Raw genomic sequence first — 25319 nt, forward strand, 5'->3', positions numbered from 1 at the left:
CAGCCGAAAGCAAATTTCAAAGTTGGTTTTCTCCAGATGTGCATCTATGCATAAGTTCATAGGGGTTGGGTGATAACCGTACTAGTGGATTCAAAATTTAAAGTACAACCAGATCACTTTCCCCAGTATTTTGAGGAGATATAAGCTTAAAGATTACATTGATAAAATCAATACCTATCGACCCGAGTCAGCCTTCGATAAAATAATGTTTACAACCTGATTAATCTTCTCAATTTATGTTACTTTTCGTCGTTGCATGTGCGATTATAGCCCGAGCTTCCTGAAAATTGGAATCACTAATTGGTTCAAGTGCTAGTTGCTTAAAGGAGAAAGCGGAGGAAAAGAAGAAGGAAGAGTGCTGATTTGTGATTTCATCAATGTGATTCTAGCAGTGGGGTGAACGTCCTGCGTGGTTGTTACAAGACAAAGTGAAATTTAAGTCTTAGAACCCAGACAAAAAGGAAAAGAGCATGCTTTCTTCCATCCCAGATTTAAGAAATTTCCTTTAATCATGCGTATGATTAAATGGGTCACAAACATAAATATCATTATTTATTTTGTTTAAGTTGATATTCATCAAAAGTTGAAATTACCCATTATTACGAAATTGCCCTTGCCTCAACCCTGGCATCGCATGGAAAAGGAAACTTGTGGGTGCGTGTGGGGGCGGCCCTTCCCTCTTTGCTACTACGTTGCTCCTCTCCCCTTTAAGGCAAACCTCGGATCTTGACACTGCTATTACAAACACGCAGCTGTTCGAAGCCGCCATAAGCAGATGAATATGCGCAAAGATGACATTTTTAAGCAGTCGCTCCGCAGTGACGTTTCGCAGGACAACGCCTCTCTCTCTGCTTCAAAGGTCGCTCAGAAACTTCACCACGGTACCAGAAAGTGGGAAGCTCGACGTTCGAGAATGTGTCTCCCTCTTGCAACATCTCGGCGACACCAGAGCGTTGAACCCCGGCAGGTCCCTTCACTCGGTCATGCTAAAAGCTGGGTTGGATCGGGAAGTGTTCGTGCAGAACAATATGGTGAGGTTTTATGCTCTCTGTGGTGATCTTGCGAATGCCCGGTTCCTGTTCGACGAAATGCGCGAACGCAATTTGGTGTCTTGGACCGGCATGATCTCTTCGTACGTGAGTAACGGCCAATATGAGCTTGCTTTGCGGATGTATGCTCTTATGTGCCAGGCCGGTGTGAAGCCAAATGAATTTGGTTTCCCGGTGGCGCTTAAGGCATGTAGACTTGCTCATGATTTCACGATGGGAATGCTCATCCATGCTCAGTTGCTCAAATGCGGGTTCGAGTCTAATGGGTTCTGCAGTGCTTCTGTTCTTGGCCTCTATATTGAAAGGGGAGACTTAAGAACCAGTCGTATGATGTTTGACAGCATTCCTTTAGGCGAACAATCTGAAGCCTTATGGAATACTCTACTTGATTCTTATGTACAGAACAACTATATAGAGGAAGCTGTCCGGCTATTTTATCAGATGATGCAGTCTGATGTACAGCCAAATCATTTGACTTATGCGATCCTTGCAAAGTTAGCGACTGACACATTGGATGTTGGCTTGGCAAGATTGTTTCATGGCCAAATTTTTAAAGTTGGTTTAGAAAATGATGTTATTGTAGGTGGAGCTCTGGTTGATTCTTACTCAAAACTGGGATTCCTGGACGATGCTTTTGGAATATTTCAGAATCTAGAAGAGAAAGATAATGTGGTTTGCTGTACTCTATTGGCTGGGTTTCATCAGAGTGGAGATGCTGAAAAAGGCCTTAACTGCTATATCTCGTTTCTTGCTGAAGGTAATAAGCCTGACATACATACACTAGCTAGTGTTTTTAGTTTGTGCTCAAATGTGAATAGTGCAGCTCTTGGTAACCAGGTACATTGCTCTCTGGTTAAATATGGCTTCAAATTAGATTCATTTCTGGGTAGTGTTATAATAGAGATGTATGGAGGCATGGGAATGGTTTCCGAAGCTTACAAATGCTTCCTTGATGTCAACAGTATAAATGAGATATGCTTTAGTGTGATGATTAGCAATTTAGTTCACAATCATTACAGTGAGATGGCTCTTGATTTGCTCTACGAGGTTAAGAGTAAGGGTCTTGCACCAAGTCACTCCACAATTAGTGCCATACTCCGACTTTGTGGAAATCTTCAGTTGTTGAAAGAAGGAAGATCAATACATTGTCATGTTGTAAAAAATGTTGATGATGATGACTATAGATTGTACTTAGAAAATGCCCTTATCGACATGTATGCTAAATGTGGAGCAGTTGATGATGCAAAACTGGTGTTTGAAGAAATGCAAATGCACAATGAGTTTTCATGGACGGTCTTAATGTCCGGTTGCTATGAAGTAGGCTGGTATCAAGAAACTTTGAGAATGTTCTGTGACTTGGTTTGTACTTCAACTTCTGTAAAACCTAGCCAATTTACTCTTGTGAATGTCCTTCAGGCTTGCACACAGACAGAAGCGCTGGTTACAGGAAAACAAATCCATGGTTACATTCTAAAAGTTGGATTTGAGTCTCATCTCTTTATTAGAAGCGCATTGATCAATATGTATTCAGCATTTAAATCCGGAATTCAGGATGCTTTTCTTGTATTCTCATCTATGATGAAGCGAGATTTGGTCTCCTGGAGTACCATGATTACTGCATGCACTCAAAATGGGCACTATGATCATGCTCTAAAACTTTTCTCTGAATTTCTAATTTCACCCGAGTACTTGGTGGATGATTCTATACTATCAAGTTGTCTCTCTGCTTGTGCTGGCTTGTCTGCATTAGAGTTGGGTATACTCTTTCATGCCTGCATTATCAGAACTGGTTTTATGTCACATGTGCATGTTGCATCCTCGACTATTGATATGTATAGCAAGTGTGGAAGTCTGGAAAATGCATGTAAGGTTTTTGACGAAATCGAATGCCATAATTTGGTTTCTTACACAACTATGGTGTCTGGATATGCGCGACATGGCCAGGGTAGAGAGGCCTTTGTGCTGTTTAATAAGATGAAGGAAACAGGGTTACAACCAGATGCGATCACCTTTGTTGGAGTCTTGAATGCATGTAGTCATGCTGGGCTTGTGAAAGAAGGTTGGCTTATTTTTGAGTCTCTCAGAAATGAATATAATTCAGAGAAAACGGTAAGTCACTATGCCTGCATGGTTGATCTCCTGGGTCGAGCTGAACTTTTGGATGAGGCAGAGAATCTCATAAATGAAGTTCCGTCAGATTTGAGATCTCTTCTGTGGAAGACATTATTGAACACCTGCAGTAAACATGGGAATGTTCAAACAGCAAATAAAATTGCCCTGAGGCTAAGCAAGTTAGAGCCTAACAGACCTTTAAACTATCTCCTGTTGTCTAACATCTATGCGTCAGCTTCACTGTGGGAGGATGTTGCAGAATTTAGGGGAAGACTGAAAGAAGTTAATCCTCGTAGGCAACCTGGAAGCAGTTGGGTCCAAGTGGCACAGTGATCACTATTAATCTGTTGATCCTCAGTTCTCTCTGAGATATTTTGTCATGTTATGCAGATGATTGCACTTGAGAGGTGCATTTGCTAATTCAATGTAATGTAAATTATGGCAATGAAAATGCTGTTGAGGGATGAAGCACTCCTGACTGCACTTGAGAGCTACAGTACAAGTGGCAGCTTTTTTGTGCCACACGCTGGTTTTACATTCAGCAAGTTGCAAAATATTAACCCTGAGGTGTTCTGGTAAGGAGTTTCTCAGATATGATTATTTTGTCCCTGGTATTTGCTTGTATTTCTGGGCAGCAGTTAAGAGATTGCACCTTGTGTGCATTTTCTTTTTTGTCTGTCAATTCCCGTTCACCTGTTCTTCTGTATCTGAAAGCTGTGTTATCACTGATGGTGTTGACTTGTAACTGCAGGTTATCAGTCAATCCCAGGGGTGTTAGTCAGAGGTAGCCACTTGAAGCTGCTCGACTAAGAGTTGTTCCAGTTGCATTTGTAACAAATCGGTACTGAGAGTGGGGTCCTGAGAAGAGGATGATATGAGAGCTTCCAGAAATTTAACATCACAAAGAAACGAGGTGAGCCATAAATTCGTTTCACTATGCTTCATGAAAAGATAGAAAATCCATTTGGCTTATTTATTCATATCAGTTGTTTGGTCAAATGGAGGGCCGTGATGATGATGTCTGGCTGATCTTGTGCCTAAGACTGCCCAGCTTGTGCTGCAGGTGGTCATATGGCTATATTTGATGTTAGCCTTACTCATCTGAGACTCTTCATTCTGTAATAGGTAGGTTGCCTGCTTTATGATTTAAACTGGGAAGTTTTGAATGAGAAATTGGAACAATTACTCGGGATGAGCAGAGTGGAAGATGATGATGATTGCAGGTACTTATGATGGCTTACCGTCTCTGGATGTCTCCTGGTGCAGCAAACTATAGCTGTGCTGAGCTTCCAGGACATGTATGCATGACTTTCATCAACTGGACATCTGATCCTGTTCTGCTAACCATTTCCAAAATGTTTTTGCACTATTGATTTCAAAAGACACTAAGGCCTTGGAACAGAAGGAATGCATGTGCAAGTTGTTTTTCTTCTTTTCATGGTATTGTGCTTCTTACACACCAAAAGGCATATATATGATGTCCATTTGCATTAAATGCAGTGGCCCATGTGGTCGAAATGGAGCTTGATCTGAGGGTTATATCTTACAGAGGTTCTCATATAATTCTAAGTCCTGGTTGAGCTCTTTCACTGCAATGAAAATTTTGGACTGTGCTGATTTTTTCCACTCCTTCCTCAATCCACACTCATTTCATACTGATACATTTTTTCAGCATTGACTTTACAGAACTAACCTTTCTCATGATATGCTTTTGCTGGGGATACTTCTGCTTTTTTTTTTTCTAGAGTCGGTCAAATTGGAAATTACAGAGTTGTCCTTCAGGAGAGTGTAGGACGTAGTGTCATTTGTGCTTGGCTAACTTCTTTTTTGGTTCACCTAGCAAAGACGGGGAAAAGTTATTTTTGTGGATCACATCTTTGATGTGGGTTTTCCCTTATGCTGTCTGGGTTATTGAAAATGTAGAAAATGAATAAACCTGGCTTTCATTTCTTTGCTATACCTTCTTGAATTTTGCGTGTTTAATTGCATATCGGAAACCATAATTGTGCGCGAAGTTTGCCTTTCAGTTTTTGAAGGAACAAAAAAACGTGGTAAAAACAGAAAAAATTATCCAAATATGGAAAGAAAAATTGTGACTTCAATTGAATATTGAAGTTTGATGCATACTTGTGTAGAACGTTCTATTACCAGGCTGGCCTAATATGTTCCAGCAAGCTTTTTATTAAAATTTCAAAATAAAAATATCTAGATACCTTTTTGAGATTGTGCACGGACTTAGCAAATATTTTGCCCGTAGGACAGTGTGAACAATTACCATTCTGCCTTTAGATAGAATGCCCTCTCTTTATCAGTTATGACTAGTCTGTTGGAATTTATGAGACTCAGCCTCATGAAACTGTTTCTGGATTTCTTTTTCAATTTCTAGGGGTAGGTAAACAATTAAGAAATTGAATTTCCATCATCCTTGGCTTAGTTTGTTACGATATTGCAATTTATATCTTACGATGTGTATATTATGGTGGCTGACCATTCATGGAATGGACCAGACTGCTATCTTGACTTAACTTTGAATCTCTCTCTGTGCATACTCATCATCTGTGCAGATGATAGAGCATAGTCATGATTGTGAATGCATTCATTCCCAGGCAAAACCCGTTTAAAGGCAGAACTTCTTGCTAGGATAAATCAGGAGTCGATCACATGTCAGTCTTATACTTCCCTAACTTCTAATTAAATTGATTAGACCTTTCCCTTTTAAGAAACCTCATTAAATACATATGCAGGGGTTTTATATGCATCTCAGGTCCCAATTTTCTGAGAGCATGCTCACAGCGTTACATTTCCCTCTGAGAGATGGGAATGGAACACTGCTAAACTGATCTGTCCGAGCAAGCATTTTCTGCAATGGTGAATCTAAGAAGTCATGTTTGTCTATGCTGTGGAAGCTGCAAAAGGAAAGATGCCAGTGAACCGACCCTTGAATCTGTCAAGGCAAAGAGAAATCAGACTTACTTTGATGCCAATGAAGGTGGTGAGAATACCGGTAGCAGTGATGCAAGAGATGGTGGAATGGTGATTTGGACTGGAGTAGCTGCCGCTTTTGCGACTACAGCCTCTGTAACCACCATTGTTGGTCAAGTATCCGGTACGAACAAGGGTACTGAAGTGGGTGAGGATGGTGGCATTGACGTAGGAGGTGGTGGCGCTTGTGGTGGCGGATGTGCTGGCGGAGCCGGTGGGTGTGGTGTGGGTCTAGGATAACATAATAACATGTAAATTAGGAACAAATGATATATGTAAATATGATCTTTGTGTAAGTTTTGTGTACATGGGGAAAGATAGTTCATCTCGTATGTGTATAGCCTCTCATTTACAGAATGCTTGGGTAATATATTTCGTTCTTCTACGAAAAGTTTCATCCCAAAAAGATCGAATCTACATGCACTTTATTCAAGCTGATGAAATTATATTAGAGAAATGCATTACCACAGCTGAAACTCATTCTTCCACAATCCTTTTCGAAATGTCAATACCATTAAAAATCTCAAACCGGTAAACATATTAACCTAAATTAATTTTCGTCTCAAAAAATCATAAATTGATATTCTTACGATATATTCACTCTAAAGTGAGTCTAAACTAACTTTCGTCTTACAAAAAATCTCAAATCGATAAATCCACACCAAGTTTGTTTGTCACGCGCATGCGAAACTCTGTACGGCGGTTCCGATCCTATCTCAATCTTTCCCTCGAGTGTTATGCAACAATTCGTATATATTTTATGGAAAGACAAACGATTCCCATTCATAGAGTTTTTTATTTTAAGTTGATGAAATATTGAAATCTCATTATTTCGGAACTTATAATGAAAGTGGCTGGCTTTATGCGGTCACCGTAGGGTTTCTTGATTCTGTCCTCTAGTCTAGGGCTCCATGGTGAGCTCATTTCTTCCATTTGCGAGTGGCGAGGCATAAACCCAGGAATATGATAGCTTCGTTGCGCGAATTTGTTGTTCTGACTACTAAACAAGTCAAGAAGAGCAAATCTTTTACTTTTCTGTCCAAACCTAAAACATTATTCAAACTTTAAAACTAATAAAACCATTAGATGTGAGTATATATGTCAACATTCATATCGTGAAAGTTTCAAATTATTAAAACTAAAAGAAAAATAGAATCAAAGTGCGCGCACCAAAATATTCGAAAAGGAAAGTGAAAAATAGAAAAATACATTGTGAAAGTCCTCGAGACAAGGACAACAAGAGATGACATTTAAATAAGCAATAGACTTTTGGATAATATCAAGGTCTTTTGGCCAGCAGGGTTGTATTGGAGGTTGGTCCATTGAGAACACAGCCACATGTGGTGTCGGTTCATTCAACATCGCAATCTTCCACGTAACACCTGGCAATCGAAATCTCTTATGATATTTTGAAGTATGGTGGATATTATAGAAACCCAACATGGCCTATGACAGTCTCTTTGCATTGGTGGACCGGACACTAATCGATGAATTGATTGGTTTCTTTGTCAATTATAAAATGGAAGGTGCTAATGAGGTCTCTGGTGGCACACCATGTGCACCAGTACCGGTGGGCCGATGGTCAAAGATTTAGGGAATCGAAGCCTTACAATCTTGCTTCCATCAATAGCCACTTGGGTGCTCTCTCTTCCGGTCTTTGATGGGAAGCATCGTCTTTTTGTTTAGCGGTCCACGACAAGGTGCTATCCATGTCTGCAGCATATATTCAAAGCACCCCACTTTCCACGTCCCTGTGAATCGACAGACACATGCGTCAAAATCTGTCAATACACACTTGCATAAGATATGGGCATGCATCACAGAGTAACTCGATCGGTTTACATGTACTTGTTATCTCTATGTAGATTATATGGTACTCGACATATTAAATATCAGACACGGGGTTGAGCCTACCTATATCGACTGGTCCCTTTTAATAGGGACGACATGGAATTCGCGGCGATTGATTGACAAACTCGTGTATTTGACAAAGCGGAAGAAGTCTTCTACAAGAAAGTTTGAGTACCTTCTTGACTTGATTTAATTGGTCACGGGTATATGTCTCCATTCCGGATTAGTAGATTTGACACAAGATTAAAAATGGCATTTTCTTTGGTGTTTTAGAAATGGAGGTTATCGTACAAGGATTGTCGACCTCTTCAGCACTGTCACGTGTCATCTCGGGAGATCTATTAATAAAACATTAACAAATTATTGAGAGGCATTCGTTGCTTCGAGATTACCCATAATCAAATCACTCTCTCCTAACACTGCATTCATGAAATCATACTATGCATGGAGAATAATCATTTGTATCCATGTCGAGGCTACAGAGTTTGATGGCGTATCCCCTTTGTGTCTCCCGTCATTCTCCATCTGTCTCTTGATCCATTGTATTAATACGAACCGTCCGCCCTTTGTTTTCGGGCTTCCTTGTCGGGCCCTCCATGAGTCAGATCTGCATTAATGGTGGATTTTGCCTGCCCGGAAGCCCCATCCTTGCTAGATAATTTGAGATTAAGTCGCCCACTTTCATTATATTACACAGTCTTAAGTTCATAAACTTGTGAACTTACTCCATAATTACGTTTATTAGGTATGGCCATTACATATTCCCAGTTGCACATGTGCACACGATTTGGGTGGGCCTTGTCTTGCAAAGTGGAGATGTCTTTTTCATTTACCTTTGGTGCTTCCCTATATAAGCTCCTGCTTGCCCTCCAAAGGGTCATTGCAAGAACTCTTCTAGTCTCTCCATCTGTAGTTCTTCTCCTGGTCTCAGTTTGATCCTTGTTCTTTTCTTCATTGTTATAACTTCCTTTGATCACCAATGGCTTCTTCAGTTGCACGTGAGTGTTGGGCATCCACTTCCATGATAGATGATGAACTTGAAGGGTCCGTTAGCAATGACATACTCCTTTCCTTGCTCGAGGAATCGCCGCAGGGCGAAGAGCGCGACGACGAGCAGTTGAACGACGTCATCCGTTCTTTAGAAGCCGAGATTAACCTGGACATGGTCGACGGTCGCGATTTGGTCGGAGAACTCGAATTCACCGGCGATTCTTTCGAAGAGCATGGCGGACGGTGCACTGCGGGGAATTCCACGGAACCCTTCGATTTCGATTGGATTGATATGGAGATGGCGCCTTCGTCGCCAAGTGATGACATGAATTGGTACATGGACCAGTACGAAGATGATGAGATGATGAATAACATGGTTGAATTTGGAGTTACAAGTGACTATTCTCAGATTTACTATGGAGTTCCTCTTGAAGAGCAAGGTTACGGTTCTTTGTGGCAAGATACTTATGATGAGATGATCATGTAATTAAGGTCTCTTTGACCCTTTTTTCTTTTCTTTTCTTGGGTTTCTTCTTGGCCCATAGGTCCATATGACCTGTTAGCTGTAGATTTTCTTTTTGGTACTCGGGTGTACATTTCAATTAAATGCAAAAAGATGATTCTTCCTCAAGCCTTTCAAATTATTTTTTTTAACAAATTTTGCACCCTCTCTAATTTTCTCTGCATGTAAATGAGTGCTCAATGTACATGACTAGTGACTTGAAGCAATCATGCTCTGCAAGGACTGACCCTGTGTCAACCTTTTAATTTGGACGAACTGATAAGTATATGTGATTGAACTTTCAGTCTTTCACCATTATGACATAAGATTTTTGAAATGACTTGTGATAGCTTTCTTAGTTTTGCTAATAAAATGCATTATTAATTGTAGGACTCACATGATTTTTTAACTGCCTTTAGTTGATATTGACAAGACGGTGAATATCTTTATAAATATATTGTAACAAAGTCTTCGTGCATTTATTTCGTGAAAAATAAATCATTTGAAAATCATTTTCCATAAAAATGATCGTCTTTATTTTTCATAAAAATAAACGAACGAAAAATATTTTTCTTATCGATGAAAATATTTAAACATATTTTTTTATTGATAATGAAAATATTTTTTATTAACTAATTAGTTCAAGCGATATAAGCGATCATTTTTAGGAAAATATTTTCTCAATAAATCATTTTTCGCGAAATAAGCATGTTGTACGTGTTGTTTCCAAGTGTTTCACCTAACAATGTAATTTTTTTTTTGGGTATGAAACAATGTAAATTATTAAAACCGGACTCTATTTATTACAAGAAAAGGTTTTTGTACTATGTCCACAAAAATAATAAAAAATATACACACTAATATATCGACCCTCATCCTTCTTCTCTCTTTTCATTATTTTACTATTTAATTGCAACTCATTTATATTGGGGAAATACTTTTAATTTGAGCAGAAAAACATAATATAATTTTATTTTTTTTACATGACAGTCAATAGACAAAAAACTTCTATTGCTTATATGCATCTCGGAGATATTACACCATTTACGATATATAATACTTCATATTATGTTTTCCCAACATTTTATTTTTTATGCCAATTAGCTACCTTTGAATTTGATAATATAATTTTGCGTGTATTTTTTTTGACAAATAATAAAACATCAGAATAGTGCTGTATATTATGCTAAAATATTTTCAGTTCTATTTTTTTAGTCCAGCGCGCAGTATTTCTTTCTCCCTTCAAACCTTGAAACAAGCTTGCTGGCACCAGTTCTTGTTCGTCAGTTCCTGTCGGTTGATCGCCCATTTCACTTCCGACAATGAATCCACGCTCCCTCGTTGCTTCCGGCAGCAAATTTCACCGCCCACTCTCTGCAATTCCTTCTTCTTCCGTCGATCTTGATCCGCTCAAGAGGCTTCACCACAAGGACTGGCTGGCGCCGAACGAAGTCATCAAGATCATCAAGATCCTGAGGGACCCCAATTCAATCATCGGGGCCCTGAACCAGTACGAGAAGCGAAAGGACTACAAACCCAACGAGGCTCTCTTCGCCTTGGCCATAGACAGGCTCGCGCAAGCCGAAATGTTCGACCCCATTGAAGACATCATGCGAAGAATCGTAAAGGAGAGGCCTTGCAGGTTGTCCGACGAGTTCTTCCACAATGTCATTAAGATATATGGCAACGCGGCGGGTCGTATCAACCGAGCAATAGAGACCCTTTACGACATGCCTAAATATAACGTTTGGCCTTCGGTGAAGTGTTTTAATTATGTGTTGAATTTGCTCGTGTCGTGGAAGCTGTTTGATGCGGTGCATGAGGTGTATATGCGTGGGCCACAGCTGGGCATTGAGATTGATGCTTGTTGCTTGAATATTCTCATCAAGGGGTTGTGCAAGAACGGGAGCTTGGAAGCTGCATTCCAACTGCTCGACGAATTTCCTAAGCAACGCTGTCGGCCGAATGTGAAGACGTTCTCAACGTTGATGCACGGATTGTGCGAGCAAGGAAAGGTCGACGATGCGAAAGCTTTGCTTGATAGGATGGAAAATGAAGGCATTTTCCCAGATACAATCACCTTCAACATCTTGATCTCGGGGCTTCGGAAGCAAGAGAAAGTTGCAGAGGCAATGGAGCTTCTAGAGAGGATGAAACTCAAAGGGTGTCAACCGAATGCGGGGTCTTATCAGGAGGTTTTGTATGGTTTGCTTGATGAGGGGAGGTTCCTGGAGGCGAAGGAATTTTTGGCTGAAATGATATCCGCAGGGATCAATCCCAGTTTTGTCTCTTATAAATTGGTGATAAGAGGTCTTTGCAAGGAAAAGTTGGTAGGGGATGTAGATTGGGTGCTGAAACGGATGGTCGAGCACGGTTTTGTCCCGAAGATGGGGATGTGGAGACAGATCCTTCAGAGCATGTTCTCCCGACATGCATGTGACGTCATTTTTCGTGAAAAGCTTCTAGAGAGTAGTTCGCTTGGAGAGGAAAAAAATGGAACCGACGAACATTTCTCTTAGAAACTATGGTTTTTTGACGGATGGAAAGTTTAGCCCCAAGATCAATCAGTGTGGTAATGACTACAAAAAATTTATGGGAGGCAGCTCCGAGAGGAGAGAGCTAACTGGCATATGGAAGATTATGATGGGCAATGTATCATCGACACAGGTATCTTTAAAACCTTTCAATTAATAAACATCTTTCTCTAAATGATGAGATATCAACTTCTGGTTGCAGATGCAAGCCAGGATATAAACACATGCATCTTGGAAGCTCCAACGAGCCAGGTGTGGTGGTCTAATACTTTAGTTGCTATCTAACTGCAAGAAGCAAGTAGGTGAAAAATGTCTTGACTCAGGCGAAAGCCGCAGGTCTTGTTGGAAGAGGAGTTAAACTGTTGAATCTCCGGTACTCCGCCAATAAATTATCTAATGCCCGTGCCATGCCAAGCATCCTTGCGGGATGTTGAAATTCAAGAAAAGCTGTGCGGACGTGTGTTGTTTGCAAAATGTGAACCTGCAACAGTGAATGGTGATCAACTTGTGAGGTTGAGCATAGCGGTTGGAAGGATCTAGGAGTACTTGGGTGGATCTTCAAGGAAGTCAGAAAACTGAAAGTCTCGCGAATGTCCGAAAAGACCAAGACTCTTCTCCCTCTTCTCCAGGAGGGGTACAACGATACACAATTTCATTGTCAGTTCGGAAGAAGATCCAACTTCACTGGACGATCTCCCAGAGCCATTACTTGGAAGACGGCAGTCATTCAGAACTTCATAAGATCAAACTGGTCATAATTTTAGACTCCAAAAGAAAGATTGTAGACATTGATATAGCTAATGCGGTGAACAGCCGCTGCATTTTCGGTTTTTAATTGCCAGTTTTCATTCTTTAGCTTTATTAGCCGCACACCAAGTCGTCCAGGTCTAGTCATTCATCCAGTGAAATGAAAAATGGAGCTCTTCATGGTGAAGCATGAGGCAGACCTGAGACCATGTGAACATGTATCTTTTGGGGTCGAACGATAAAATATTCGCTTGAAGCACTAGTTATTCAAATGAATTCTCTAACCAAAATCCTTTACAAATTGACACGCTGTATAGACCACCAGTAATCTCCGTCACAGAGACGGAGGAAAGGACATTGACCTCAAACAGTGCCCCTGAATTTTGCCATCCACAACCTAGTCACTACCTTTTTGCGAGGTGCATATACAGAATAAAAGAGAAGAAAAGGAAGCAAAAACAGTGTTCTAAATTGGAGCAGGAAAGTTCCAACAGCTTATCCTTTTTGTTCATCGAAGCTCAAAACTTTGTCTTCAGGAATTGGAACTGAAATCACTGCTTTGGGCTCCACCTCATCTAATTTACGCTCGATAGACCCGTTTGAGCTCGTGGTCTCATCTTCTGCCCTCCCCGAACCTTGGACATTTGTATCCTTTGAAAGATTCCCGATATCCATTGTTTTATCACTTGTATCTGCCGAAATTTTGTTCCCATTTGAGATATCACCAAGACATACTGGTTGGGACTCGATTCGAATTGTTCCATCCATTGAAGTGTTAACCGATGATGAGAGTGACTCGTCATCGGAGGAATCAGATTGTGAAGATCCATTTCCTGCCACCGCAGCTGATGAATCACCTTTAAATTTATTTGAACCCTTCCTCGAAAGTACATGCTTAATGGTGCGAGCTGATTTCTCTGCTTGCTTTAAAAAGTTCTTGGCTTTGTTTCTCTTATGATGTCCTCTACTCGGACTTTCACAGCCGCTCCCATCAGAATTTGTGATCCCTTCACCTGGAGCCCTAGCAGAAGCAGGCGTATCGATAGCCTCTTCTCCAGCAACAAAATTTACACCTATCTTCCTCGATTTGATTGACCTAAGATTAGCATGTGGAGACGGAAGAACTTCTCGAGACATGCTATTCTGATGTTCCACTTTGGGATTTCTTTGAAACAGTGAACCGATCTTGTGTATACCCCGCCGGACTGGGTTTGTTGATTGTTTATCATCCACTTTTTCATTGACGATTTCATCACCCTTTGAAACCGATATATCTGTGTTTGAACCAATGCAGCCGGAGGCATCATTTTGCTCCCCTTGAATCTCAGTATCAAGACGCCTACTTTTCCCTTTTCTGGGTTCCCACGTTTGTGGAACTTCACTTCCTGGTTGTTGAATCCATACTGCAGTCTCTTTCTGCCCATCAACTTCTATAGGTTCAAATTTGTCAGCCACTTTTGCAGATTTCCCCGATGACACAGATGAGGAGTCTTTGTTTGTTGTGTCAGTTGCCAAAGAGTCTCTTTTACTCTCCTCAGTTAATTGTTCACCGTCGGGTTGATGTCCATCATCCTGTCTCAAGACAACATCATGGTTCAGATGAAGAGGTCACAAAAAGGAAAAGGTTGTCCAGAAGAAAGTTCATTTTTTTTGGTGTGGGGGGGGGGGGGGAGGGTTGGACGAGGAAAATGGGAGGCAGCTATATAGGCTACGCCGCAACTCCCAGGGGGAAACATTGCGCTTTTCACACCCACACACATCCGGAGGGAAACCCACTGTATCTGTCAAGGCTGAAGCTTAGGTTACCTCCGCAGATGGGGTTACTTGGACGTAGATATGCTACCATCACCAAAATACTAGGGACGAGACTTGGACCCAAGCATTCAGCGATGAGATTAAGCATGTTGACCACCGGACCGACCCCTTGGGAGCTTACTACAAATTCTCTTCTTTTTCAGCAATATATAATGAAAGAACCTCACCTTTCTATTGCCTACGATAGTTATTGCGACATGCAGCCTTCCCATTGTAATCTTCTCTAGAGGCACCCATGTATCATGTCTCTGTCCATCTTTGAGATCATTAATATTTATAGAACAGGTTCTGCAGATAAAATAAAGCAAGTCAATACAAAGCCGACATGCAAATACTCGCTCTGCCACATTTCCAGGTGGTTCATCATTACGTGAATCATAATTGCGTGAATCACATTTGCAGAAAGAGGTTGAAATGCTAAACTTTCTTTGTTAAAATTGTTAAAATTAATAGCTTGATAATGATGGGGAAAGAACAATCAACAAAAGAAACAGGTGGAAACACAGACTATAAAAACATTCTTCCAAAAGAGAGAATAAAACATGCAGGGATAAAAGAAAGCTAGTGCAACTTCCAGAGTCTGAAAACAAACCCGAGGGCATCATCAAAAATATGGTCTTTGTCATGAACTTCAAAATTCAAAGTATTAGGTGACTCCCACGATATGATAGGAATCCTGAACTCCTCTAGCCATTTCGGAGCCAATGTCTTTTTCTGTATCTTGGTCTTGAATCTGTAAGGTCCCATCTGCCCTTTCACATATGGATCAGCCAAGCCTGCAGATGATTCAAAGCAATGCAAATGGCAAAATATGAAATACGAGTGATGAGAAATTGAGCAGAGAGCAGAGCCAAAGAGTGTTGAAGACAAACCATTCAGATCCGATGGTTTCATTTCAGATGCTTCAATGACTTCTACTTTGGCATAAGCAACAGGCTCCTTCATGTCTATGGTGAACCAATCCTCTGTCATTCATTTACATTGTTTTAAGTTTCACAGATGCTCAATGGGTGCATGCTGAGAAATCCCAGCAGGATGCACACTTGTATATGCATGTTACTGGGGGGGAAGGCAATTGAAATGTACCTTGTGGAGGAGGACCGGCAAATTTCTCTACATCAACAACTAGCATATTGGGCTGCAAAAAATAGAAATGTTAAGGTTTTTAATCCTAATAACTATATTGTTCTAGTGTGAGACTAATAGATTTATAGGAAGGCGTGATGGTTTGCACATTAAATCGTGTTGGCCTCAAGAAGAAGAAGACAATGACGATACAGGGAGCACGATAAAGATCTTTACCTCAACAAGCGTCTCCTCAAATGCAACAGATAAAAGATTATCCTACCAAAAGAAATGAAATTTTCAGTATCAGATACAGCAACACAAGCATACAGGAGAGGGAGAAGAGAGAAACTCATTGCATATAATATAAGATGTGATTAACTTACTAGCCATCCATCTATACCAGGAATTTCCGTCACATCAATACCATGCGTAAATAAAGGTTTCACAGTCATTTGGAAGTACGGTGGCTCAGCAAAGCACACCCTTAAACGACCAAGAAAAGGCCATCTAGGGATAAATTTTATTCCAACCAAGACCTGTGAGAGAGAAGCAGCACAATTAAATTAAGGGTCTTGTTAATGAGTGCCCCAAGGCACTGGTTAACCATATACTTAATAAAAGAAAAAAGTTGATTCCCAATGGATTGATTATACATAACATGAGACAGATTGTGCATTGATCATAATAATTTGATCTTATTCGGGTGTTTAATGAGTGTCCCCAACCACTTGTTCACAAAATCCTAGAAAACAAAACTGCTGTTGTTGGAGTTCACACGAACAATATATAGAGTCGAGAGCTACTTTTTTAATCTAGGTTTCCTAAAGCACAAATCTCATGATTCAGAAGAGAGAGAAGTCAATCCACCTCACATCGCTAAGCATATGCTGTCCTGAGACTGAGCTATGTGTATACTTCTGCAAAAGAAAGACAGCAATACCACCACACTAAAAGTTCCAGGTCCATATTATCAGTACCACCCTGCCTTCTTAAATTAACAGCTAACCAACCTAGCTAGTCTACCAGAGACAACGGAACACAAACTAAATCAGAGAAGAGTTTTTCTTGATCTCATCCTCCAAAAGTCTACTCAAGACAACTGACCACCAAGTGGACATGAAAATAGTCCAATGTCAACTACAGAAAAGATTATACTATCTCATCATCTAATTTATACCCGTACAATAGGAATTTCACACTCATGCATGCATTATGTACCTTTCCTTCCACATGCATGCTGGTCAGATGCAACTTTGCCCACATTCCAAAGCCCAACCTTTTCCGCAGTTGAACGGCAAGTATCGCACTCATATCGTCTGCAGTGAGAAAATTCATTCCCAATTCTAGAACCTGCGAAAATTTCAGACTCCATTCAGACCATACTCCAAAATATTTTTCAAAAAATGCCAATAAACATATTACCAAGTGATCATCTTCTGAGCTTTGACGAAGTACCCGCATTTCTGTAAACATAGGTGGGTTCCTTCCCAAGTACAAATGCTGGACTAAGGCTTTCTTCTGCAGAAACAACCAGCATTTGCCATGACAAAGAAGAACATACAGACACAGATATAGGGAAGAAATAATTTTGGAATAGTGCACTCCAGCACATAGAGCAACCAACAAAAATAATCCATCACCAACGAGTTAAACTTAACTTATTTCTCAACACTCTCTACTTCCAATACTATCATATTGACATACTCACTGAACATGATACAAGGCAAATCTGTCCTGGATAGGGGTCTCTCTTCAAAACTTCGAATAGATAAGAGATGCAGAGTAAAAAAAAAAATACAAAGCACAGGACAATATATAGCAAATGCAGCATTTCATATCCACCGTTGTGGTTAATTGAACATTCTCAAATAGCCCAAGAATAGTAAACAACCCCTCTAGCCTACAGAGTTCGGTCAGGCATACTTTCAATCATCACAATGTCAGATTATACGAACAAAAGTAACAGTGGCATCACTTTGACAAGGAACAAATATGAAGAATGAGATTGTTCATACAGCAGTCCACGGTTTGTACTTCTCCAAGAACCAAGGTATGATAGGACGGAGAATCTTCTGCGATGTAATTTGCTCCATGCAGATAGGCCATATCTTCTCCACGGCATGGTTCAACCACCTAACTGTCTCGGAATCAGTAAGAACCTGGACAAAAGAAAAGTTAGCGATGCCAGACAAATCTAAGAACCCCACCATGCACCAATCAAAGAGAAACGAAATATTGAACTTGCAAGCATACCTTTCTCTGGTTTGATTGTGTCTTTTCCTCAAACTGGACTTTCTTTCGCAACCTCATGATGAAAACCTCGTGCACCTTAACAAAGAAGAAATTCACAGGTGTAAGCCCGTGGACATGTATAGACCATAATACTTCAATTTCATAACCAGCCACTTCTTTTTGTTCAGATATTTCAAGCACCAGAAATCAAAAAGATTCACTGTTAGCCCTTGGTAGGGCTAACACAAATTCAAACCGAAACAGAGGAAGGAATTGAACGCTTTACCAGGTAGAGATAGATTAAGGAGGCGAAGTAGGCGAGTGCTGTGCACCGATCGAATTTGGAAAGCAACCAAAGAGCAAACAGCACAATGCACACATGGTGCATCATTGAAGCCTGTGTTACATCCATTCTTCTTCCTCTTCTTCACCTTCTTCTTCTTCAATCTCACCACACTAAATCCAAATCCTCAATACCAAACACCACTTGATTCTGTACACACAGATGGACCCTTATTGAACTTTTTTTTTTATGGATATACCCTCGTGCTCGGACAACAACTATGCACGCGCTCTCTCTATCTTCATGGAAAAACAAGATCAGGGATCGAAACTAAAGCCACATAATTTGAGATTCATGATCCGCAAAACGGAACAACAACAACAAAGGGTCAACGAACAAGCGATAAAACCAGATATGTACAGAAGAATCTTTCGACAAGAAAGGTTGAGGGTGGACAGGCAGGTTTCCCGTAGGAAGAACTCAAAACTGACTCCTTGCTGCCGAATGGATCCCGTAAGCGCGAGTCTTACTGCTGCAGAAGCAACGAAAACGGCCAAAAGCTTTTATATTAACATCTTTCCACCAAATTCTATTTAATTTCGCTAATTTTTATTTATTTCCCGGCAGATCCAGAGCACTTTCCTGGATGCACTTTCCCACTCTTTTTGTACTTATTTCCAGAATAATACCCTCGTCCAACCAACAACTGTGCACGCACTCTCTCTATCTTCGCTATACAAAAAGAAAGAAAAAAGAAGAAGAAAAAGGGTCGAAGCTAAAGCCACAAAAATTTGAGATTTACGACCCCGTAAGACCGAACGACAACGAAGGATCGACGAACGAGTAAAAAGAAAAAAAATCCCAAATACACACAGCCCGCATCACCACCACCGTCATCATCATCATCCTCAAGTCAAACGAGTGATGTGAAACGCAATCAAAGACCCATTATTATTTGCCCATTGAACCGGAAAATCAAGATATAGACAGGGGCATTTCTTTAATATTTAGTTCAGCGGGAACTATAAACAATGAATTATCGTCATTACCTAAACCATTAATGGGGAAGACAAAAAAAAGAAAAGAAAAAAAGAAGGAGATATACTCTTTCAACGGACAGACGAAGTAACCGGGGCAAAGTGACGACGCAAACCGGACCCAGAGGCGAGACTGTCGAGAGGAAGGCGACAACAACCAACGAAGCAACTTGAGGACGAAACAGAACGAAGGAAGGGGGGGAGGAAGGAGGAAGAAAGAGAAAGGTTGACTGGCAGCCGGGCGGACTCCACGTGTCGGCGACGGGTCGGATACGTGTCCGCCCTTGATTACGTGGATAAAAACATATAACTTTTTACCTGGGAGACGATCGGAATGAGCAGTTGATCTTAGTCGAGGCATCGTAGGCCGTCGGATCTATTCATGAGGCGCCTGATCGCGTCGTCGAATCCCACTGTCGGGTGTCGGCCGTCTGATGAAGATCCCTGGCGGCTTCTGTGCGGGCCCACGAACGTGACCGGAAAGGGGAAAAAGAAGAAGTGAGAATCATGTGGATAAAGAGATTCGACCCAAAAAAAAAAAAAAAAAAGTGGGATAAAGAGGACATATACACTTGATAAGATCGGAAAAAGAGAAGGAAAGAACAAAAGAGCAGTGAGTATATTCTTACCTGTCGTCCCCCCTCCGTCGACTTCGATGCAGAACGGACTTTTGCAGAAGAGGGGGCCATGGACGTTGACTTTTTGGCTCGACGACGGTCATGAGAATGTTGTAGCTTGGCACATGGGATTTCCTGTGCATGAATCGACCGTCGTTCGAATCCGGCAATTGCGTCGATGATCGTGTCCCCCGGATTGCATTAGAAATTATCTCGGGGAGGTTGGTTCGGCTCAGGCATTCGTCTATTTGGTTGCTTAGCCCGGAAGGAATGCGAGAAGATAGTAAATTATTATGTCATGCTAGCTAAATACGTGAAAGGTTGATGCATATTATATTTTATCACGTAAAACGGAGTAGTTTGCCACACCACTCTCGCCACCTTCTCCCACTGTTTATTAGGGGTGAGCAAAAGGAATCGTCCGGACCGATCGGTTCTGGATAGTTCTCGAGAAAATCGGTTCGGTTCCCGGTTTTATAAAATTGGAACCGGTAAATTTCAATTCAGTTCTCGGTTCTAGTTGTGAAACCACCCAGACCGGACCGTTCTTTTTTTAATTCTTAAAAGTTTGTACAAAAACCCTAATTTATCTCCCATTTTACGGAGGAAGGTCATTTAAAGCTAGAGCGATTACGTTTACTTGTACACTCGTGAATAAGATGACAAGAACAAATTAAAACACAACAATAATTGCTCATTCCAACCAAAATTTGCCACAAATTGGAAAAATTTATGTGAAACCTACAATTCTACACGTAACTTGTTAATTGTAAAAACACATTAATTATCATAAATATCTTCAATTTCATCTTGAATATTAACGATTAATAAAAAAAATTGAATATATCACCGGTTCCATTGGCTCACCCGGAAATCGGACCGATAGGTCTAGTTCGGTTTCAAGGGACACCGGTCCGTTTCCCGTTCTAAAAAATGGGAACCGGTCCCTCTAGTCCAGTTTTTGGTTTTTGGGCAGGAATTGGGCTGCCCTGGAACCAATAACTTATACTTTTTACGATCTGTCTCAATTTTGTTTTTACCTTTTTGTACACTATGGTGCAACACATGAGATTACAATTTGATCTCAACATAGAGTAGGCGTCTTCGGAGTCACACCACATCACACTCAATTTAACATTTATCCTATGCGCATGCTTCGTTTGTTTTTCAAACAAAATAAACCAAGTAAGTTTTGTAGTAAGCGTCTTGATTATAAAATCATAACCGATGATCCTATATCAGTATTGCGTCTTCCAAGTCATCTACGTATTTCCAAGCTTATGAGATAAGAAGGCAGTGACTTTTTATTATCATATGAAATCTAGATTATAAGCTATCTACATTCGATTTGTAGATTTTCAGTATAAATAAATGGTGTCTCGGCCTCTTTTACCGATGTGTCAGATATTAGAGGATTTTCGTTATTAAAGATTAAGGAGAAAAACTATGCTCGGTGTATATTCACTCATCTCGCTAATAGACACAAGACATGTATTTTAACTAAGTTGTTGCCAAATATCAACTATTTTTTTTGACAAAAAAGATAAAAAAAATTATAAATTCATTACATATCCATTATTTTCTCATTCATTAAATATTTAATTAAGAAGCTGCTCAGGATACAGCAATTCAACTGATATAATCATATGCGCTACTGTACTCAACTTTTTATTACCATTAATGACAATTCTCGGTCCAGGGGGGTAAGTAATTTAACAGAGTTACTGACCACCTTTTGACATATGGCTTTCAAATTGGTCATAAAAACTCAAGATGACGTGTGAATTCACTAAAAAAACCCCCCATTTTGAGTCAAGTCTCAAATTTATTTCGAATTTTTTTTTGTCTAAAAAAAATTCTCAAACTTTAGGTTCAGTCTCAAATCTATCCTGAATTTTTTTTGTTTCAGAAAAAACTTCAAACTTTAAGTTCAGTATCAAATTTGTCCCGAATTTTGTTTTGTGTAAAAAAAAATCAGCAAATTTCAATTTATTTTCAAAAATATCCCCCGTGATCCAGTCTTAACTTGACGCGGCACTTCCATATTTATAACAAATCAACATCAACAAAGTAATGTGGCGATAGGTACAGATCGATGTCGTATTTCCACTCCGATAACAAATCCAACCCAATAAAAATTGTTGAAATTCTCCAAAATAAAACCATTCTAGAATATGAAAGTTAGGGACGATAACAAATCCACCCAAAAAAACTTTTTTTAATTTTAAAAAAAACTAAATTTGAGGTTAAGTCCAAATTTGCTCCGAACTTTTCTTTTTCTAAAAAAAGTCCCATTACTTTGTTGATGTGAATTTATTATCGACGTGAATTTATTATCGACGTGGAAGTGCCACGTCAAGTTGGGACTGGATTACGGGGTATATTTTTTAAAACAAATTGAATTTTGGTGATTTTTTTTACATAAAACAAAATTTAGAGCAGATTTGGGACTGGACTTAAAGTTTGAGATTTTTTCTGAGACAAAAAAAAGTTCAGGGCAGATTTGAGACTAGACCTAAAGTTTGGAATTTTTTATAAGATAACAAAAAGTTCGGGACTGATTTGGGTTTTTTAGGGAATTAGGCCCAATATGACTAACGCGTAAACGATGCGTCCAAAGATTCTTCTGTACATATATGATTTACAGATGTAATGAAAAATAAGTAAAAAAAAATTATTGAGATTCTCAAGCGGAATGTCCATTTAATTTAAATTTTATTTTTAAAATGAAGAAAAAGAAAAAACTCTGAATATTTTTTTAATTAAAAACATTGTTCATGCTAGCGTCGACCGTGCTACATGAGACGACCGCCGTTCATGTCAGCTATATTCGATAAAAAGATAAAAAAAACTGGTAAATTGTCAAAATGTTTATGATTAAATTGATTAAATTGAAAAGTTAAGTAATGCATTGACATTCGTATAATAAATTTAAGAATTTTTTTATAATTATTCTAATTTATTTAATCCGTTACCATAATTCACCTCAAGTGAAGGACCGGTCCGTCGCACAAATGCAACATTTCAAGCCTGGGATCCAATCGTGGTAGCTGGTTTGGCATACTTATATTAAATACATTTTTTTTCCTTCTTTCTTGTGCTGTGGTCAAATGCCTTTTTTTAAAAATTATTTTATTTACGCATCGGACTCAGCACACTCTATCATAAAAAAGAAAATAAAAAAACCAATTCAAAATGGAACAACTAAGCGAAAAGACGCTGTGAAAAAGGATTCGAACTTTCGGATCCAAAGTGCTAAATCGCATTAAGTGCTCATCTTAACCTCCCAATATAAATCTGTTCGTAACTTCGTATGGCCTAATGCAACAAAGACATATTAATATATCGGTCAAACGGGTGAATCGGGTCGAAAATGATCCCTCTTAAATTGACCAATTAACTTGTATTTTTTACTCGTTTCCATGCAATATAAATCTGGTGACTTATGTCCAATCAATACTTGACCCAATCCAATAAACACTTATATATAGGAAACCAAAGCTGAGGTGAAAATATGAGGTGAGCGAGCGTGAGATCGAATGAAAGCGAGAGAGAGTCATAGAGGTGAGTTAGGTTTAGATAAATTGTAAACTCATTTAACGTACATAGTAAACTCATTCATAACCCATAGAGCTGGGTCCAATTTTATTTATGATTTATTTACTCTAACTCACAAAATAATCAAACTCATTAAATATGAGTTACGAAATGAGTTGATGATCCATTTCGATGGCCTGCGTATTATTTTCGTGCGATTTCGTCAAGGTTTGATCAAATAAGCATATTACAGCTGGTGTAAAAAGATCTGGTTATGATAAGATGGAGAGGGTTGTCAAAGGTGTATTCTTCAAACACGACTCTAGAATAATATTAATATTCATATATAATAATACGTTGATTGGCAACTTGGAAGGGCCATTTGAGATCAGAACGTGCAGGGTACGAGAATGATGAACAATAATGGCTTGTAGTTGTCTTGTCACATGTGGCCTTGCCGACACTCCTTTGTTTATCGTCAGACTTTTGATTACTCTGATTTTATCTTTGAACTCTGGCCCACAGCCATAGCCCCACTCCTTAGCCGACGCTATGTAAAATGGCAATAAATATTTTTTAGAAAAATTTATTCAAAAAGTCTTAAATCTATTATACGAAAGGCAATTTAATCTTAAATTTATCAATATGTCAATTTAATCATAAACCTTTTGACAATTTATCAACATAATTCTTCCTGCCAAATATCGAAATAATAAATTTTTGATCAAATTGACAAATCTTCAAAAGGTTTAGGACAAAATTGCCAAATTGTAAAAAAATACTTATGATTAAATTGGTACAATTAAAAGATTTATGACTGAATTATTGCTGTAAAATAGTTTTATGACTTTTGGGACGATTATCTCAATATATTTACTGAGCATTTTTTCTTCATATGTCCGGTATGAAGTGGTATATGATAAGCTTGTTTAAATAATAGATTTATTTTCATGAATGAAATATAAACAATGTTCGAGATAATATAACCTTTTTACTTTTAGCGTTCAATATATGGTTTTTCTTTTTTTGAAATATTGAGCACCTCAAGTATTTGAAGGAATGTTAGTATAAAATAATATGGTTGGGAAACAAAGTTCTAAAGAAGAGCCATCCACACCGTTATCAACATATGGTGGAATTATTTCGAAAATAATAATAACGGAGGAAATAAGAGTTTGCAAAACAAGGAATACAAGCTTTTCGAGGTCCCGTTTGATTTGGTTTCGGGAAAACTTCGTTGTGTTCTTGGTATGTCGGTCGAGGCATATGACATGACACGAGCACGAAAAACACTCAAAAAGAGAAAAGTTACGAGATAAAGATCTTTGTTACCAACATTGATAATTGATTTATCTAGTTTGAGCGTCTTAATCTATATGAGGCATATGGGGTTGTTGAAAAATGAAGCGATAGGAAGATGTATCATCACATCATCAATCGATTAGATTGATGTGTATTATCAGTCGCTGCATGCAATTGGACACAATTTGGGCACAAGACAGGCCCATATAATGTAATGCCTTAAGGGGAAGGTGGGATCGATAGAGATTGATGTGTTCGATTTTCGATATTCGAATTGGGTCTTGACATTGATGTCCACACAAATAGAGCCCGTGATGGGGGCTTGTTGGACTCCTCAATGGCTCGGGATGAGAAGGATTCTCCTCCCATGACGGTCCCAATCTCAAAATCACCCGAACATATCTCGAGGACAATGACTGGGACTTTAAATAGGCTCTGTTTTATTTTGCAAAAAATAAATGATTTAGAAAAAAATTTCCTAAAAAATGATCGCTCGAATTGTTTGCATTAATTGGTCAATGACAAATGTTTTCATTATCGACAACAATTCATATCTATTTCTGTAAGTGATACAAGCTATAATTTCTAGAAAAATATTTTTAAAATCATTCTTTTTTACCTAGACAAAGAGAACCGTAATGTCATGTTTGTTTTTTGATTA

At 39.3% G+C, this 25319-nt stretch overlaps 3 protein-coding genes across 20 annotated transcripts; 2 read left to right on the forward strand and 1 right to left on the reverse strand.

The window, feature by feature from the left end:
* The first annotated feature begins 588 nt into the window (after positions 1 to 588).
* LOC115663089 (putative pentatricopeptide repeat-containing protein At3g23330) lies at positions 589 to 6534 on the forward strand. 16 transcript variants are annotated; one of them, XM_056311733.1, is made up of 6 exons: positions 589 to 3736; positions 3913 to 4074; positions 4225 to 4286; positions 4385 to 4459; positions 5726 to 5824; positions 5906 to 6534. In XM_056311733.1, the coding sequence occupies exon 1, from the start codon at positions 792 to 794 to the stop codon at positions 3492 to 3494; it is 2703 nt and encodes a 900-aa protein (XP_056167708.1). In that variant the 5' UTR covers positions 589 to 791; the 3' UTR covers positions 3495 to 3736; positions 3913 to 4074; positions 4225 to 4286; positions 4385 to 4459; positions 5726 to 5824; positions 5906 to 6534. The 16 variants fall into 16 exon arrangements, with proteins under 16 accessions (XP_056167708.1, XP_056167705.1, XP_056167710.1 ...); XM_056311730.1 differs by having other exon boundaries at positions 4225 to 4459; XM_056311735.1 differs by having other exon boundaries at positions 4225 to 4459; positions 5926 to 6534.
* Positions 6535 to 10685: 4151 nt separating this feature from the next.
* On the forward strand, positions 10686 to 12875 carry LOC115665407 (pentatricopeptide repeat-containing protein At3g14580, mitochondrial). Its single transcript, XM_056311271.1, has 2 exons — positions 10686 to 12138; positions 12223 to 12875. The coding sequence occupies exon 1, from the start codon at positions 10809 to 10811 to the stop codon at positions 12003 to 12005; it is 1197 nt and encodes a 398-aa protein (XP_056167246.1). The 5' UTR covers positions 10686 to 10808; the 3' UTR covers positions 12006 to 12138; positions 12223 to 12875.
* A 129-nt stretch (positions 12876 to 13004) lies between these two features.
* On the reverse strand, positions 13005 to 19196 carry LOC115665391 (C2 domain-containing protein At1g53590-like). Of its 3 annotated transcripts, XM_030587291.2 has the most exons (13): positions 18586 to 19194; positions 18169 to 18460; positions 17904 to 17978; positions 17666 to 17809; positions 17073 to 17168; positions 16869 to 17000; positions 16034 to 16186; positions 15885 to 15926; positions 15669 to 15720; positions 15455 to 15547; positions 15175 to 15358; positions 14750 to 14870; positions 13005 to 14339 (listed from the first exon to the last, which is right to left on the reverse strand). In XM_030587291.2, exons 2-13 carry the CDS (start codon positions 18292 to 18294, stop codon positions 13263 to 13265), a joined length of 2295 nt encoding a protein of 764 aa, XP_030443151.1. In that variant the 5' UTR covers positions 18295 to 18460; positions 18586 to 19194; the 3' UTR covers positions 13005 to 13262. The 3 variants fall into 3 exon arrangements, with proteins under 3 accessions (XP_030443151.1, XP_056167245.1, XP_056167244.1); XM_056311270.1 differs by having other exon boundaries at positions 15455 to 15529; positions 18169 to 19196; XM_056311269.1 differs by having other exon boundaries at positions 18169 to 19194.
* Between the last annotated feature and the right edge of the window lie 6123 nt (positions 19197 to 25319).

The sequence above is a fragment of the Syzygium oleosum genome, unplaced genomic scaffold, assembly GCF_021117445.2.
Source record: "Syzygium oleosum isolate NSW1041296 unplaced genomic scaffold, Sole_v2.1 Sole_v2.05, whole genome shotgun sequence".
Taxonomy (NCBI): Eukaryota; Viridiplantae; Streptophyta; class Magnoliopsida; order Myrtales; family Myrtaceae; genus Syzygium; species Syzygium oleosum.

Bases quoted from the DNA above. Each gene is read 5' to 3' on its own strand.
- LOC115665391 (XM_030587291.2), bottom strand. From the start codon at position 18,294: ATGGATGTAACACAGGCTTCAATGATGCACCATGTGTGCATTGTGCTG. The intron at 17,001-17,072 runs GTAATATGTTTA...AAATTTTCGCAG, and splicing joins GCTCAGAAGATGATCACTTG to GTTCTAGAATTGGGAATGAA. The intron at 15,927-16,033 runs GTAAGTTAATCA...TTCTTTTGGTAG, and splicing joins CTGGTATAGATGGATGGCTA to GATAATCTTTTATCTGTTGC.
- LOC115665407 (XM_056311271.1), top strand. From the start codon at position 10,809: ATGAATCCACGCTCCCTCGTTGCTTCCGGCAGCAAATTTCACCGCCCA.
- LOC115663089 (XM_056311724.1), top strand. From the start codon at position 792: ATGACATTTTTAAGCAGTCGCTCCGCAGTGACGTTTCGCAGGACAACG.